The 18,057-nt window shown below is 49.9% G+C and overlaps 1 protein-coding gene across 12 annotated transcripts in view; it reads right to left on the bottom strand.

Moving 5' to 3' along the window:
- Positions 1–18,057, bottom strand: part of LOC139575589 (transducin-like enhancer protein 3-B) — a 65,745-nt gene that overhangs the window by 30,039 nt on the left and 17,649 nt on the right. For all 12 annotated transcript variants that reach the window (XM_071400694.1, XM_071400695.1, XM_071400698.1 and 9 more), the window contains exon 6: positions 135–197. In XM_071400694.1, coding sequence (XP_071256795.1) covers positions 135–197 — 63 coding nt within the window. The remainder of the gene's footprint in view (positions 1–134; positions 198–18,057) is intronic.

The raw sequence follows: 18,057 nt of genomic DNA, 5'->3' as shown, positions 1-18,057 counted from the left end.
ATTAGACTCATCTTGGGTTAAACTAATCAAAACCTTAACATGTGAACAGGGATTAAGCAGGCCTACACAACCATGGGAACACCAGAAGTGTTTTATGTTAAGACAGCATTAGGATGGATGTGTGGGGCACTCACCTCTTGTGACAGGAAAGGCATGATCTGTGCGAGAATTGCGTTGAGCCGTTTAGCAATCTCAGTCTGGAAGAGAGAGGAACATGGTGAGGACTACATCAGCAGCCAGCTTGGATTACTAACAGAGAGAGAGGACTACATCAGCAGCCAGCTTGGATTACTAACAGAGAGAGAGAGGACTACATCAGCAGCCAGCTTGGATTACTAACAGAGAGAGAGAACTACATCAGCAGCCAGCTTGGATTACTAACAGAGAGAGAGAGGACTACATCAGCAGCCAGCTTGGATTACTAACAGAGAGAGAGATCACTACATCAGCAGCCAGCTTGGATTACTAACAGAGAGAGAGAGGACTACATCAGCAGCCAGCTTGGATTACTAACAGAGAGAGAGGACTACATCAGCAGCCAGCTTGGATTACTAACAGAGAGAGAGAGGACTACATCAGCAGCCAGCTTGGATTACTAACAGAGAGAGAGAACTACATCAGCAGCCAGCTTGGATTACTAACAGAGAGAGAGAGGACTACATCAGCAGCCAGCTTGGATTACTAACAGAGAGAGAGATCACTACATCAGCAGCCAGCTTGGATTACTAACAGAGAGAGAGAGGACTACATCAGCAGCCAGCTTGGATTACTAACAGAGAGAGAGAGTAATACATCAGCAGCCAGCTTGGATTACTAACAGAGAGAGAGAGGACTACATCAGCAGCCAGCTTGGATCACTAACAGAGAGAGAGAGGACTACATCAGCAGCCAGCTTGGATTACTAACAGAGAGAGAGAGGACTACATCAGCAGCCAGCTTGGATTACTAACAGACAGAGAGGACTACATCAGCAGCCAGCTTGGATTACTAACAGAGAGAGAGAGGACTACATCAGCAGCCAGCTTGGATTACTAACAGAGAGAGAGAACTACATCAGCAACCAGCTTGGATTACTAACAGAGAGAGAGAGGACTACATCAGCAACCAGCTTGGATTACTAACAGACAGAGAGGACTACATCAGCAGCCAGCTTGGATTACTAACAGAGAGAGGACTACATCAGCAGCCAGCTTGGATTACTAACAGAGAGAGAGGACTACATCAGCAGCCAGCTTGGATTACTAACAGAGAGAGAGAGGACTACATCAGCAACCAGCTTGGATTACTAACAGAGAGAGAGAGGACTACATCAGCAACCAGCTTGGATTACTAACAGAGAGAGAGAGGACTACATCAGCAACCAGCTTGGATTACTAACAGAGAGAGAGAGGACTACATCAGCAACCAGCTTGGATTACTAACAGAGAGAGAGAGGACTACATCAGCAGCCAGCTTGGATTACTAACAGACAGAGAGGACTACATCAGCAGCCAGCTTGGATTACTAACAGAGAGAGAGAGGACTACATCAGCAACCAGCTTGGATTACTAACAGAGAGAGAGAGGACTACATCAGCAACCAGCTTGGATTACTAACAGAGAGAGAGAGGACTACATCAGCAACCAGCTTGGATTACTAACAGAGAGAGAGAGGACTACATCAGCAACCAGCTTGGATTACTAACAGAGAGAGAGAGGACTACATCAGCAGCCAGCTTGGATTACTAACAGACAGAGAGGACTACATCAGCAGCCAGCTTGGATTACTAACAGAGAGAGAGAGGACTACATCAGCAACCAGCTTGGATTACTAACAGAGAGAGAGAGGACTACATCAGCAGCCAGTTTGGATTACTAACAGAGAGAGAGGACTACATCAGCAGCCAGCTTGGATTACTAACAGACAGAGAGGACTACATCAGCAACCAGCTTGGATTACTAACAGAGAGAGAGGACTACATCAGCAACCAGCTTGGATTACTAACAGAGAGAGAGGACTACATCAGCAGCCAGCTTGGATTACTAACAGAGAGAGAGGACTACATCAGCAGCCAGCTTGGATTACTAACAGAGAGAGAGGACTACATCAGCAGCCAGCTTGGATTACTAACAGAGAGAGAGGACTACATCAGCAGCCAGCTTGGATTACTAACAGAGAGAGAGAGGACTACATCAGCAGCCAGTTTGGATTACTAACAGAGAGAGAGGACTACATCAGCAGCCAGCTTGGATTACTAACAGACAGAGAGGACTACATCAGCAGACAGCTTGGATTACTAACAGAGAGAGAGGACTACATCAGCAGCCAGCTTGGATTACTAACAGAGAGAGAGAGGACTACATCAGCAGCCAGCTTGGATTACTAACAGAGAGAGAGGACTACATCAGCAGCCAGCTTGGATTACTAACAGAGAGAGAGAGGACTACATCAGCAGACAGTTTGGATTACTAACAGAGAGAGAGGACTACATCAGCAGCCAGCTTGGATTACTAACAGAGAGAGAGGACTACATCAGCAGCCAGCTTGGATTACTAACAGAGAGAGAGAGGACTACATCAGCAGACAGTTTGGATTACTAACAGAGAGAGAGAGGACTACATCAGCAGCCAGCTTGGATTACTAACAGAGAGAGAGAGGACTACATCAGCAGCCAGTTTGGATTACTAACAGAGAGAGAGAGGACTACATCAGCAGCCAGCTTGGATTACTAACAGAGAGAGAGAGGACTACATCAGCAGACAGTTTGGATTACTAACAGAGAGAGAGAGGACTACATCAGCAGACAGTTTGGATTACTAACAGAGAGAGAGAGGACTACATCAGCAGCCAGCTTGGATTACTAACAGAGAGAGAGAGGACTACATCAGCAGCCAGCTTGGATTACTAACAGAGAGAGAGAGGACTACATCAGCAACCAGCTTGGATTACTAACAGAGAGAGAGAGGACTACATCAGCAACCAGCTTGGATTACTAACAGAGAGAGAGAGGACTACATCAGCAGCCAGCTTGGATTACTAACAGAGAGAGAGAGGACTACATCAGCAGCCAGCTTGGATTACTAACAGAGAGAGAGAGGACTACATCAGCAGCCAGCTTGGATTACTAACAGAGAGAGAGAACTACATCAGCAGCCAGCTTGGATTACTAACAGAGAGAGAGGACTACATCAGCAGACAGCTTGGATTACTAACAGAGAGAGAGAGGACTACATCAGCAGCCAGCTTGGATTACTAACAGAGAGAGAGAGGACTACATCAGCAGACAGCTTGGATTACTAACAGAGAGAGAGGACTACATCAGCAGACAGCTTGGATTACTAACAGAGAGAGAGAGGACTACATCAGCAGCCAGCTTGGATCACTAACAGAGAGAGAGAACTACATCAGCAGCCAGCTTGGATTACTAACAGAGAGAGAGAGGACTACATCAGCAGCCAGCTTGGATTACTAACAGAGAGAGAGAGTACTACATCAGCAGCCAGCTTGGATTACTAACAGAGAGAGAGAAGATGACAATGTCAATGTTTACACCTCCACCGCACCTTCCAAGAAACCATTTCAGTTTTGGTTGGTTGAACACAGACAGACACACACACACACCACTATGCTTGATAACACAGCAAGGGGGCATGTTTTTCCCCTCACACACACCTAAATCCCTCAGTCCACTCCAGAGTCCATCTAGACCCCGGATGTCCCATTACTCTTAACTGAAATGAATGGGGGGGGAAGAGCTCTCCTTAAAACAAACCAACTCTGGTCTCCCTCTATCCCACATCCATTAGACAGCTGGCCTTATTTCATTAGCAGTTTGAAATATGATATTACCATTTGGGAGGAGGAAGACAAACCAGGGTAATACTTCACAATTACTACGCAGCCATTACACAGAAGACAGGGAGAGAAAGGAGAGGGGAGGCTGGCTGACAAGCAATATCTATCACCAACATCATTGGTATAGAGCGGGGGGGGGGGGGGGGGGGGGGGACAATACCTCGGGCCTGATTCAGACAGAGCACATTAGAACCCCACATTTGGAGTTCTGGATCCAGTTGTGCTGCTCTTGAATATCCACAGACATAGTCGCCAAAACACCTTTTCCTCCTAACTTATTTCCAGAGAGCAACCGAGGGAGAGACTTGACACTAAGCTAATCTAATTTGACTGTGTTGGGGAGAGAAGAACTAATGGATTGTGGGGCAGATGGCCCAGCAGGTGTATGTGAGCGTGGGACAGAGAGACGGGGGCTTTTCTCCTTTGTTTCTTCACGCATTCCTCTCATTTTACCTCGTTTAATAGTAAAGAGGGGATGGAAGAAAAAGGGGGTGGTAGTGGCCTTTTGCCCTGCTGTGGTGTCACTCTTCTGTTTGACTCGGGGGAAGGAAGGAAGGAAGGAAGGGGAATGAGGGGATGTGGGGGGAGAGAGACCTATTCTGACCTGTCAGGAACTCACAACCCCCTTAACCCCAGGCAGACTCCCCTCACATTTCTCATTCCCCTCCTCCAATCTCTCCATCTACATCCTCCCCCTTCCATTCCTGTCCCCGCTCTCTCCTGTTGCCAGGGCAACGGCGGCCCAGCAGGCCCTGTCTGACGGTGGTGATCATTATGTAAATTGGGCCTGGGCTTGACCATAGCAGGCTGTAAAATCATATTACGCGCACAGAGGCAGGTCATTAAATAGAATTTTTCTGGGCTGTCGATCAGATCAGAGGGAGAAATTAATGGGGGATAAGAGGGAGGAGGAGGGGAGCGCGGGGGGTGACTAGTCTTCCTCCCTGGAAACAAGAAGAGACACACAGCTAGATCTGTAGAGGCTGGACTCAAACTAACAACCAAATATCCTCAGTGTTTCAAACACACTACACATAACATGCACAATAGACAACAAAACAGCCACCATTTTCAATCGTTCATTCCCTATTCCTGGTATAAAGGGACTTGCATGGACTGGAAGGTGTTCTGAGGTGAGTATACACGCTGTTCTTTCTGGGTGAGCGGCTCGCTGGCACAAGCAGAGCTGGAACACCAGGTGCTCAGACAGCCATGACCTCACCAACGGCATGTTGCCTTTAGGGTTCGACCAGGTTACAACATTCCTGGAACGTTCTCCCGCCCTTAACGTCGACTCTGGAGTACCTGTTCCTGTTCTGGTCAGCTGGTGAGGTACTCCTGGCTCTGACCAGGATGTAGAAAAAGTATAAAAATGTATGAACAGAATGTATGGAAAGTGCTCTATAAATACTCAGGGGTAAGAAATCCTTGAGCAGCAACTGTCACTAATCTTCTCTTTTCTCCTCAGAGGCAGGCATCCTCTCTCCTTTGAAAAGGCCTGAGATACTGACTGACCAAAAGCATCCAGGGAACTCCATTCAAAAGACCCAGAAAGAAACACTGAGATACCGACTGACCAAAAGCATCCAGGGAACTCCATTCAAAAGACCCAGAAAGAAACACTGAGATACCGACTGACCAAAAGCATCCAGGGAACTCCATTCAAAAGAGACAGAAAGAAACACTGTTATATCGGCTGTCAAAAGGCCAAAACTAGTCAGATGTCAGGCGCGAATCACTACCCAGTAAACATAGAGGGGACAAGTAGCAGAGTTTCAGTACAATACTAGTCAGATGTCAGGAGCCAATCACTACCCAGTAAACATAGAGGGGACAAGTAGCAGAGTTTCAGTACAATACTAGTCAGATGTCAGGAGCGAATCACTACCCAGTAAACATAGAGGGGACAAGTAGCAGAGTTTCAGTACAATACTAGTCAGATGTCAGGAGCGAATCACTACCCAGTAAACATAGAGGGGACAAGTAGCAGAGTTTCAGTACAATACTACTCAGATGTCAGGAGCCAATCACTACCCAGTAAACACAGAGGGGACAAGTAGCAGAGTTTCAGGACAATACTAGTCAGATGTCAGGAGCCAATCACTACCCAGTAAACATAGAGGGGACAAGTAGCAGAGTTTCAGTACAATACTACTCAGATGTCAGGAGCCAATCACTACCCAGTAAACACAGAGGGGACAAGTAGCAGAGTTTCAGTACAATACTAGTCAGATGTCAGGAGCGAATCACTACCCAGTAAACATAGAGGGGACAAGTAGCAGAGTTTCAGTACAATACTAGTCAGATGTCAGGAGCCAATCACTACCCAGTAAACATAGAGGGGACAAGTAGCAGAGTTTCAGTACAATACTAGTCAGATGTCAGGAGCGAATCACTACCCAGTAAACATAGAGGGGACAAGTAGCAGAGTTTCAGTACAATACTAGTCAGATGTCAGGAGCGAATCACTACCCAGTAAACACAGAGGGGACAAGTAGCAGAGTTTCAGTACAATACTAGTCAGATGTCAGGAGCAAATCACTACCCAGTAAACACAGAGGGGACAAGTAGCAGAGTTTCAGTACAATACTAGTCAGATGTCAGGAGCGAATCACTACCCAGTAAACATAGAGGGGACAAGTAGCAGAGTTTCAGTACAATACTAGTCAGATGTCAGGAGCCAATCACTACCCAGTAAACATAGAGGGGACAAGTAGCAGAGTTTCAGTACAATACTAGTCAGATGTCAGGAGCGAATCACTACCCAGTAAACACAGAGGGGACAAGTAGCAGAGTTTCAGTACAATACTAGTCAGATGTCAGGAGCCAATCACTACCCAGTAAACATAGAGGGGACAAGTAGCAGAGTTTCAGTACAATACTACTCAGATGTCAGGAGCGAATCACTACCCAGTAAACATAGAGGGGACAAGTAGCAGAGTTTCAGTACAATACTACTCAGATGTCAGGAGCGAATCACTACCCAGTAAACATAGAGGGGACAAGTAGCAGAGTTTCAGTACAATACTAGTCAGATGTCAGGAGCCAATCACTACCCAGTAAACATAGAGGGGACAAGTAGCAGAGTTTCAGTACAATACTAGTCAGATGTCAGGAGCGAATCACTACCCAGTAAACATAGAGGGGACAAGTAGCAGAGTTTCAGTACAATACTAGTCAGATGTCAGGAGCCAATCACTACCCAGTAAACACAGAGGGGACAAGTAGCAGAGTTTCAGGACAATACTAGTCAGCTGTCAGGAGCGAATCACTACCCAGTAAACATAGAGGGGACAAGTAGCAGAGTTTCAGTACAATACTAGTCAGATGTCAGGAGCCAATCACTACCCAGTAAACATAGAGGGGACAAGTAGCAGAGTTTCAGTACAATACTAGTCAGATGTCAGGAGCGAATCACTACCCAGTAAACATAGAGGGGACAAGTAGCAGAGTTTCAGTACAATACTAGTCAGATGTCAGGAGCCAATCACTACCCAGTAAACATAGAGGGGACAAGTAGCAGAGTTTCAGTACAATACTAGTCAGATGTCAGGAGCGAATCACTACCCAGTAAACACAGAGGGGACAAGTAGCAGAGTTTCAGTACAATACTAGTCAGATGTCAGGAGCCAATCACTACCCAGTAAACATAGAGGGGACAAGTAGCAGAGTTTCAGGACAATACTAGTCAGATGTCAGGAGCGAATCACTACCCAGTAAACATAGAGGGGACAAGTAGCAGAGTTTCAGTACAATACTAGTCAGATGTCAGGAGCCAATCACTACCCAGTAAACATAGAGGGGACAAGTAGCAGAGTTTCAGTACAATACTAGTCAGATGTCAGGAGCCAATCACTACCCAGTAAACATAGAGGGGACAAGTAGCAGAGTTTCAGTACAATACTAGTCAGATGTCAGGAGCGAATCACTACCCAGTAAACATAGAGGGGACAAGTAGCAGAGTTTCAGTACAATACTAGTCAGATGTCAGGAGCCAATCACTACCCAGTAAACATAGAGCGGACAAGTAGCAGAGTTTCAGTACAATACTAGTCAGATGTCAGGAGCGAATCACTACCCAGTAAACATAGAGGGGACAAGTAGCAGAGTTTCAGTACAATACTAGTCAGATGTCAGGAGCGAATCACTACCCAGTAAACACAGAGGGGACAAGTAGCAGAGTTTCAGTACAATACTAGTCAGATGTCAGGAGCCAATCACTACCCAGTAAACATAGAGGGGACAAGTAGCAGAGTTTCAGTACAATACTAGTCAGATGTCAGGAGCGAATCACTACCCAGTAAACATAGAGGGGACAAGTAGCAGAGTTTCAGTACAATACTAGTCAGATGTCAGGAGCCAATCACTACCCAGTAAACACAGAGGGGACAAGTAGCAGAGTTTCAGGACAATACTAGTCAGATGTCAGGAGCGAATCACTACCCAGTAAACATAGAGGGGACAAGTAGCAGAGTTTCAGTACAATACTAGTCAGATGTCAGGAGCCAATCACTACCCAGTAAACATAGAGGGGACAAGTAGCAGAGTTTCAGTACAATACTAGTCAGATGTCAGGAGCGAATCACTACCCAGTAAACATAGAGGGGACAAGTAGCAGAGTTTCAGTACAATACTAGTCAGATGTCAGGAGCCAATCACTACCCAGTAAACATAGAGGGGACAAGTAGCAGAGTTTCAGTACAATACTAGTCAGATGTCAGGAGCCAATCACTACCCAGTAAACATAGAGGGGACAAGTAGCAGAGTTTCAGTACAATACTAGTCAGATGTCAGGAGCGAATCACTACCCAGTAAACATAGAGGGGACAAGTAGCAGAGTTTCAGGACAATACTAGTCAGATGTCAGGAGCCAATCACTACCCAGTAAACATAGAGGGGACAAGTAGCAGAGTTTCAGTACAATACTAGTCAGATGTCAGGAGCCAATCACTACCCAGTAAACACAGAGGGGACAAGTAGCAGAGTTTCAGTACAATACTAGTCAGATGTCAGGAGCGAATCACTACCCAGTAAACATAGAGGGGACAAGTAGCAGAGTTTCAGTACAATACTAGTCAGATGTCAGGAGCGAATCACTACCCAGTAAACACAGAGGGGACAAGTAGCAGAGTTTCAGTACAATACTAGTCAGATGTCAGGAGCCAATCACTACCCAGTAAACACAGAGGGGACAAGTAGCAGAGTTTCAGGACAATACTAGTCAGATGTCAGGAGCGAATCACTACCCAGTAAACATAGAGGGGACAAGTAGCAGAGTTTCAGTACAATACTAGTCAGATGTCAGGAGCCAATCACTACCCAGTAAACATAGAGGGGACAAGTAGCAGAGTTTCAGTACAATACTAGTCAGATGTCAGGAGCGAATCACTACCCAGTAAACATAGAGGGGACAAGTAGCAGAGTTTCAGTACAATACTAGTCAGATGTCAGGAGCCAATCACTACCCAGTAAACATAGAGGGGACAAGTAGCAGAGTTTCAGTACAATACTAGTCAGATGTCAGGAGCGAATCACTACCCAGTAAACACAGAGGGGACAAGTAGCAGAGTTTCAGGACAATACTAGTCAGATGTCAGGAGCGAATCACTACCCAGTAAACATAGAGGGGACAAGTAGCAGAGTTTCAGTACAATACTAGTCAGATGTCAGGAGCGAATCACTACCCAGTAAACATAGAGGGGACAAGTAGCAGAGTTTCAGTACAATACTAGTCAGATGTCAGGAGCCAATCACTACCCAGTAAACATAGAGGGGACAAGTAGCAGAGTTTCAGTACAATACTAGTCAGATGTCAGGAGCGAATCACTACCCAGTAAACATAGAGGGGACAAGTAGCAGAGTTTCAGTACAATACTAGTCAGATGTCAGGAGCCAATCACTACCCAGTAAACATAGAGGGGACAAGTAGCAGAGTTTCAGTACAATACTAGTCAGATGTCAGGAGCCAATCACTACCCAGTAAACATAGAGGGGACAAGTAGCAGAGTTTCAGTACAATACTAGTCAGATGTCATTTTATGGACACTTGTGGAAGATCTACTTATGGTTTCACTACACTCGTTCAGTAAATAACGCTACCTCATAACGCCTAGGGCTGGCAATTACCAGGGACCTTTAATACAATATTATCCCAATACATAACGGTATAGAACCCCCCATCACATTCATATGTTGGAGAGAGACCAGAGAAACAAAATGGTGCCAACGAGTGTTGACGTCGTGGGAAGACTTGGACTGCCGACCACCTAATGGGTCCAATCTCCAGTGTTCGCACGCACGGCGTCGACTCAACGCCAACAGCTTTTAGGCCAGGAGGCGGATAAAATAGGGTATTGTCACTTTAAGCCAATGAAAAGCAAGCCCTTGAATGGCGTGCCAGTAAAGGCTGTTCACTCCGGCTCCACAATTACAGGTACTCAGTGGCTCAGAGCTGTCTGCTGCTGCTAGTATAGAGGCCTCTCAGAGGATGGCCTTGTCAATAGCTCTGTGTTGAAAACCATTTGCCTGTTTGTCGCTGGAAGCCGCTAGCCGAGTGGAGAGGACGAGACTGATGAGGTTTCAATTGGCAGGAAAACAACTGGTGACAGGTAGTCACAGTGTCACACGCTGAACGAGAGAGCCACAGTGGTTTATGGTACACACACACATTTCCCTATCCGTCTCAAAGACGTCACGCTACTCGGCCATCATTGCAATCCTCTGCCTCAGTAGCAGCCCCTCATTGTTCATGTGCAGCAGATCCCTCCTCCTCCCGGCCCCTCATTGTTAATGTGCAGCAGATCCCTCCTCCTCCCGGCCCCTCATTGTTCATGTGCAGCAGATCCCTCCTCCTCCCGGCCCCTCATTGTTAATGTGCAGCAGATCCCTCCTCCTCCCGGCCCCTCATTGTTAAAGTGCAGCAGATCCCTCCTCCCGGCCCCTCATTGTTAATGTGCAGCAGATCCCTCCTCTTCCCGGCCACTCATTGTTCATGTGCAGCAGATCCCTCCTCCTCCCGGCCCCTCATTGTTAATGTGCAGCAGATCCCTCCTCCTCCCGGCCCCTCATTTTTCATGTACAGCAGATCCCTCCTCCTCCCGGCCCCTCATTGTTAATGTGCAGCAGATCCCTCCTCCTCCCGGCCCCTCATTGTTAATATGCAGCAGATCCCGCCTCCCGGCCCCTCATTGTTAATGTGCAGCAGATCCCGCCTCCCGGCCCCTCATTGTTCATGAGCAGCAGATCCCTCCTCCTCCCGGCCCCTCATTGTTCATGTGCAGCAGATCCCTCCTCCCGGCCCCTCATTGTTCATGTGCAGCAGATCCATCCTCCCGTCCCCTCATTGTTCATGTGCAGCAGATCCCTCCTCCCGGCCCCTCATTGTTAATGTGCAGCAGATCCCTCCTCCTCCCGGCCCCTCACTGTTCATGTGCAGCAGATCCCTCCTCCCGGCCCCTCATTGTTAATGTGCAGCAGATCCCTCCTCCTCCCGGCCCCTCATTGTTAATGTGCAGCAGATCCCTCCTCCTCCCGGCCCCTCATTGTTAATGTGCAGCAGATCCCTCCTCCTCCCTGCCCCTCATTGTTCATGTGCAGCAGATCCCTCCTCCTCCTCCCGGCCCCTCATTGTTCATGTGCAGCAGATCCCTCCTCCTCCTCCCGGCCCCTCATTGTTAATGTGCAGCAGATCCCTCCTCCTCCCGGCCCCTCATTGTTCATGTGCAGCAGATCCCTCCTCCCAGCCCCTCATTGTTCATGTGCAGCAGATCCCTCCTCCCGGCCCCTCATTGTTCATGTGCAGCAGATCCCTCCTCCCAGCCCCTCATTGTTAATGTGCAGCAGATCCCTCGTCCTCCCGGCCCCTCATTGTTCCTGTGCAGCAGATCCCTCCTCCTCCCGGCCCCTCATTGTTCATGTGCAGCAGATCCCTCCTCCTCCCGGCCCCTCATTGTTCATGTGCAGCAGATCGGTGTCTAACAGTTTATTGATGTATGCATTTACCTCCCTGTTGATTGGCTGGGAGCTGGGCCAGGGGCCACTCCTAATAGGCAGGGACACACTACTGAGACCTGACAGACAGACAGATGCTACTGGAACCTGACACACACATACTCAGGAGGGAGGGCTAACTCACACAAACCTCCATCCTGTCACAAGGAGCATAGAAAATTGTTGCTATTTTTCTACAAATCACTAAGTTCATTATAGGGGCCTGGAGAATGGACAGACACACAATATTTCCTTTAATTATCCCTGCAACCAGACACTTGTCCATTCCACTGGATCAGCATTCTGACTGACACATAAAACCCAGTGGGGTGGATGTGTAACACAAAACGGCTTCAACGAGACCTTCATCGTCTTGTGGGACTGTAGCAGCAGATCCAGGCTGACCAGATTGATGAAGCACGTTTCACAGACACTAGTAACCTCCATCCATGTGTGTGTTCTCCCAGGCCGTTTGTTTTGGCTCACAGACAAGTCGGCTATCATCACCTTGGCAAACAATTCCTAGAATCCTGTGGAAATAATTCATTTGAACAAGCTCTCCCTCACACACCTCTCTCCCTCCCACTCAGGCCACAAACAGGACCCTAAATAAAGCTCCCTCTCTGTGAAGCCTCGTTATCGACAAGCAGGGGAGGAATTGAGCAAACACAGTGGAAAAACTGAGCGCCTGAGGAAGAAAGCCCAGGTTCTCAATCAGAGCAACAGAGAGAGAAAGAAAATATGAGAGAAAATATGAGAGAGAGAAACTAAGCAGCGAATAAGATGGAGTACCCTCTGAACTCCTCACACTGACACACTGAGAGACACAGCGCTCAGCAGGACTCGTTGCCGTGGCAGCCTAATGAGCTGCGCTAATTAAAATCACTTATTGACAGCGAAGTGAGGGTGATTATCTCCACCCCGCACCACCCTTGACACCCCACGCCGCCGCATCATAAGAGCTCTGTCAAAACAAAATCACCCCCATGGCTGCAATAGAGCCCTGCCTACCCACCCGGGGCACCGCCAGGATGTGTTAGACTAGAAGTATGTTTATATTATGTACATGCAGCTTTGTATATACACATATCCATGCGTGTTTGAAGGGAGCACACACACACAAACACACACACACACAAACTAGCTCCACTGAAAAAAGGGGGCAAAGACAGATAGCCATGTTTCCTCCACTACCAAGTAAATCCTACTCAGAGCAGGGGAACAATATGCTGCCTGCCTCCAATAATACAGACCAACCCTCCTCTCCCCCTCCCTTCACCACCAGCAACCAGGATAAGAGGAGAGAGATGCTCACTGTTTACACCACCTCCTCTCCCCCTCCCTTCACCACCAGCAACCTGGATAAGAGGAGAGAGATGCTCACTGTTTACACCACCTCCTCTCCCCCTCCCTTCACCACCAGCAACCAGGATAAGAGGAGAGAGATGCTCACTGTTTACACCACCTCCTCTCCCCCTCCCTTCACCACCAGCAACCTGGATAAGAGGAGAGAGATGCTCACTGTTTACACCACCTCCTCTCCCCCTCCCTTCACCACCAGCAACCTGGATAAGAGGAGAGAGATGCTCACTGTTTACACGACCTCCTCTCCCCCTCCCTTCACCACCAGCAACCTGGATAAGAGGAGAGAGATGCTCACTGTTTACACCACCTCCTCTCCCCCTCCCTTCACCAGCAGCAACCAGGATAAGAGGAGAGAGAGATGCTCACTGTTTACACCACCTCCTCTCCCCCTCCCTTCACCAGCAGCAACCTGGATAAGAGGAGAGAGAGATGCTCACTGTTTACACCACCTCCTCTCCCCCTCCCTTCACCAGCAGCAACCAGGATAAGAGGAGAGAGAGATGCTCACTGTTTACACCACCTCCTCTCCCCCTCCCTTCACCACCAGCAACCAGGATAAGAGGAGAGAGATGCTCACTGTTTACACCACACTGATGTCATCATAAACACTAGTGTTCAGTGGGGAGCGATGGGGGGGTCATTCATTATTCACACCACTCACTAGACTCCATTGGTCTTATTGCTAAAGAAAAGGCGAGCGAGGGAGAGGGCCAGTCCATTAACCTGTTTACACAGCGGTTTCATCCTTCACCTCCCATCCTCACTCTGTTTACTTCCCATCCCACCGCTGTTTACCTCCAATCCTCCCTCGCTCTTCCCACCTCCCATCCTCCCTCGCTCTTCCCACTGTACACCTCCCATCCTCCCTCGCTCTTCCCACTGTACACCGCCCATCCTCCCTCGCTCTTCCCACCGCCCATCCTCCCTCGCTCTTCCCACTGTCCACCTCCCATCCCACAGCTGTCCATCTCCTGCCCTCCCACCTCCCTCCCTCTTCCTACCTCCTGTCAGGGATAAGAGCCTGACAGAACCTTCTGGGGATCTAGTTCCCCGTGGGACACATTTGGCACACACACGTATATAGGCAGCCACAAAAATATGCAGACGCACATGCGCACGCACACACTTCTCATCCTGATAAATCAGCCATGCTGCTCCAATCCACCATCCTCCCACTGATGCCATTAACCTTGCAGGCTCGGAGGGTGAGTCAAAGACCCGTCCCCCTCTCCTCCTCAACCAGCCTGCCTAAAGCCCGTCCCCCTCTCCTCCTCGATCGGCCTGCCTAAAGCCCATCCCCTCCTCCTCGACCGGCCTGCCTAAAGCCCGTCCCCCTCTCCTCCTCGACCGGCCTGCCTAAAGCCCGTCCCCCTCTCCTCCTCGACCGGCCTGCCTAAAGCCCGTCCCCCTCTCCTCCTCAACCGGCCTGCCTAAAGCCCGTCCCCCTCTCCTCCTCGACCGGCCTGCCTAAAGCCCGTCCCCCTCTCCTCCTCGACCGGCCTGCCTAAAGCCCGTCCCCCTCTCCTTCTCGATCGGCCTGGCTAAAGCCCGTCCCCCTCTCCTCCTCGACCGGCCTGCCTAAAGCCCATCCCCTCCTCCTCGACCGGCCTGCCTAAAGCCCATCCCCTCCTCCTCGACCGGCCTGCCTAAAGCCCATCCCCTCCTCCTCGACCGGCCTGCCTAAAGCCCATCCCCTCCTCCTCGACCGGCCTGCCTAAAGCCCATCCCCTCCTCCTCGACCGGCCTGCCTAAAGCCCATCCCCTCCTCCTCGACCGGCCTGCCTAAAGCCCATCCCCTCCTCCTCGACCGGCCTGCCTAAAGCCCATCCCCTCCTCCTCGACCAGCCTGCCTAAAGCCCATCCCTCCTCCTCGACCAGCCTGCCTAAAGCCCATCCCCTCCTCCTCGACCAGCCTGCCTAAAGCCCATCCCCTCCTCCTCGATCAGCCTGCCTAAAGCCCATCCCCTCCTCCTCGACCGACCTGCCTAAAGCCCATCCCCTCCTCCTCGACCGGCCTGCCTAAAGCCCATCCCCCCCTCCTCCTCGACCAGCCTGCCTAAAGCCCATCCCCTCCTCCTCGACCGGCCTGCCTAAAGCCCATGTTCATACATCATATTACAGTGCTAATGACACACAGGCACAGCCCATCTCTCACTGCACATCCCACTGAGAAGGGGGTGGGGGGTAAAGAGGAGGAAAATAAATAACAAGGAAATAGCGAGAAACCAGGAAAGACAGAAGAGAGATGAAAGGAACCAGAGGGAGACTAGAGAAGACTGCGTGATAGATGCCACAAATCACCTCGCCACTAAAAAGCCCGCTTCACAGCCCGGTGGATATTGACAGACTGTTTGACTGAGCACTGTTCCCCCTTCCTCTCTCTAAGGCGGCCATTTTGTCTGTTTCTCCAGTAGTGAGGCAGGTCTAATGTCTCCTCCACTCACAGCCAGGCTGAGGCGGAGGGAGCCCTCTGGTTGGCTTCTACTGCTGATTAATACTTTCTGCTGAGAGGCAGCTGACCTAATGAGGTTTTAGACTGGCTGGCTGGCTCTGCTGCCTTTAGTGGAGTCAGACTCGTCACTGGGAGAAACACACACAAACACACACTCAGTCCTTGCCAGACTTCACTTTAATCTTATCAAAGCAGCCCCATCAGGCCGCCTGCCCCGCTCGCTATTTAGCCCGTCAGCGTTTTCACAGACAGGAAGGGAGTCGGTGTGTGTGTGTGCGCGCATGTGTTACTTTGAGGAGTGTTTATGACTGAGGGCATAGACTAAGGTCTCGTATGTGTGCGTGTGTTTTTCAGGAGGCGATGAGAACGTGAGGTGTGTGTCTGTTGCCTGTGTGACTGAGAAGCATTTAAAGCATTTAAGACTGAGGGCATCGACTAAGGTTGTGTGTCATTGAACAATCATAGCTCTTGCTTTCCAATCCCCTACAAACAGACACAGCACAATGTGTCAGACATAATGAGTACATACATACATGCACACAGTGTGATTATTTGTGAATAATCAGATTAATATAATAGTTTGATTAAAACATTTACAAGCTTTGCAAGAAAAACACATTTCCCTAATAATAAAGAGGGAGGCTCTCGGCTGGTGCCAGCACAGGCGCAGATCAAATACGCCACTGGAACATGTCCTAATAATTCTAAAGATTGCTCAGAAAACCAGGTGCCTACTGCCATAATCAGATTAATATCACATTATTACTGTGCATGTAAACATACTCAATGACTCACAAGCTGATGTCCCCATCTTCCTTCATTTAACTGACAGACGCTGAACTGATAGAGGTCGCCATACGCTGGACTGATAGAGGTCGCCATACGCTGGACTGATAGAGGTCGCCATACGCTGGACTGATAGAGGTCGCCATACGCTGGACTGATAGAGGTCCCCGTACGCTGGACTGATAGAGGTCCCCGTACGCTGGACTGATAGAGGTCGCCGTACGCTGGACTGATAGAGGTCGCCGTACGCTGGACTGATAGAGGTCGCCGTACGCTGGACTGATAGAGGTCGCTGTACGCTGGACTGATAGAGGTCGCCGTACGCTGGACTGATAGAGGTCGCCGTACGCTGGACTGATAGAGGTCGCCGTACGCTGGACTGATAGAGGTCGCCGTACGCTGGACTGATAGAGGTCGCCGTACGCTGGACTGATAGAGGTCGCCGTACGCTGGACTGATAGAGGTCGCCGTACGCTGGACTGATAGAGGTCGCCGTACGCTGGACTGATAGAGGTCCCCGTACGCTGGACTGATAGAGGTCGCCATAGGCTGGACTGATAGAGGTCGCCATACGCTGGACTGATAGAGGGCCCATAGGCTGGACTGATAGAGGGCCCATAGGCTGGACTGATAGAGGGCCCATAGGCTGGACTGATAGAGGGCCCATAGGCTGGACTGATAGAGGGCCCATAGGCTGGACTGATAGAGGGCCCATAGGCTGGACTGATAGAGGGCCCATAGGCTGGACTGATAGAGGGCCCATAGGCTGGACTGATAGAGGGCCCATACGCTGGACTGATAGAGGGCCCATACGCTGGACTGATAGAGGGCCCCGTACGCTGGACTGATAGAGGGCCCCGTACGCTGGACTGATAGAGGGCCCCGTACGCTGGACTGATAGAGGGCCCCGTACGCTGGACTGATAGAGGGCCCATAGGCTGGACTGATAGAGGTCCCCGTACGCTGGACTGATAGAGGTCGCCATAGGCTGGACTGATAGAGGTCGCCATACGCTGGACTGATAGAGGGCCCATAGGCTGGACTGATAGAGGGCCCATAGGCTGGACTGATAGAGGGCCCATAGGCTGGACTGATAGAGGGCCCATAGGCTGGACTGATAGAGGGCCCATAGGCTGGACTGATAGAGGGCCCATAGGCTGGACTGATAGAGGGCCCATAGGCTGGACTGATAGAGGGCCCATACGCTGGACTGATAGAGGGCCCATACGCTGGACTGATAGAGGGCCCCGTACGCTGGACTGATAGAGGGCCCCGTACGCTGGACTGATAGAGGGCCCCGTACGCTGGACTGATAGAGGTCGCCGTACGCTGGACTGATAGAGGTCGCCGTACGCTGGACTGATAGAGGTCCCCGTACGCTGGACTGATAGAGGTCGCCATAGGCTGGACTGATAGAGGTCGCCATACGCTGGACTGATAGAGGGCCCATAGGCTGGACTGATAGAGGGCCCATAGGCTGGACTGATAGAGGGCCCATAGGCTGGACTGATAGAGGGCCCATAGGCTGGACTGATAGAGGGCCCATAGGCTGGACTGATAGAGGGCCCATAGGCTGGACTGATAGAGGGCCCATAGGCTGGACTGATAGAGGGCCCATAGGCTGGACTGAT

The sequence above is a fragment of the Salvelinus alpinus genome, chromosome 5, assembly GCF_045679555.1.
Source record: "Salvelinus alpinus chromosome 5, SLU_Salpinus.1, whole genome shotgun sequence".
In the NCBI taxonomy this organism is placed as follows: Eukaryota; Metazoa; Chordata; class Actinopteri; order Salmoniformes; family Salmonidae; genus Salvelinus; species Salvelinus alpinus.
Note: the sequence above shows the minus strand (reverse complement) of the source record. Positions and strands in the feature narration are given on the sequence as shown.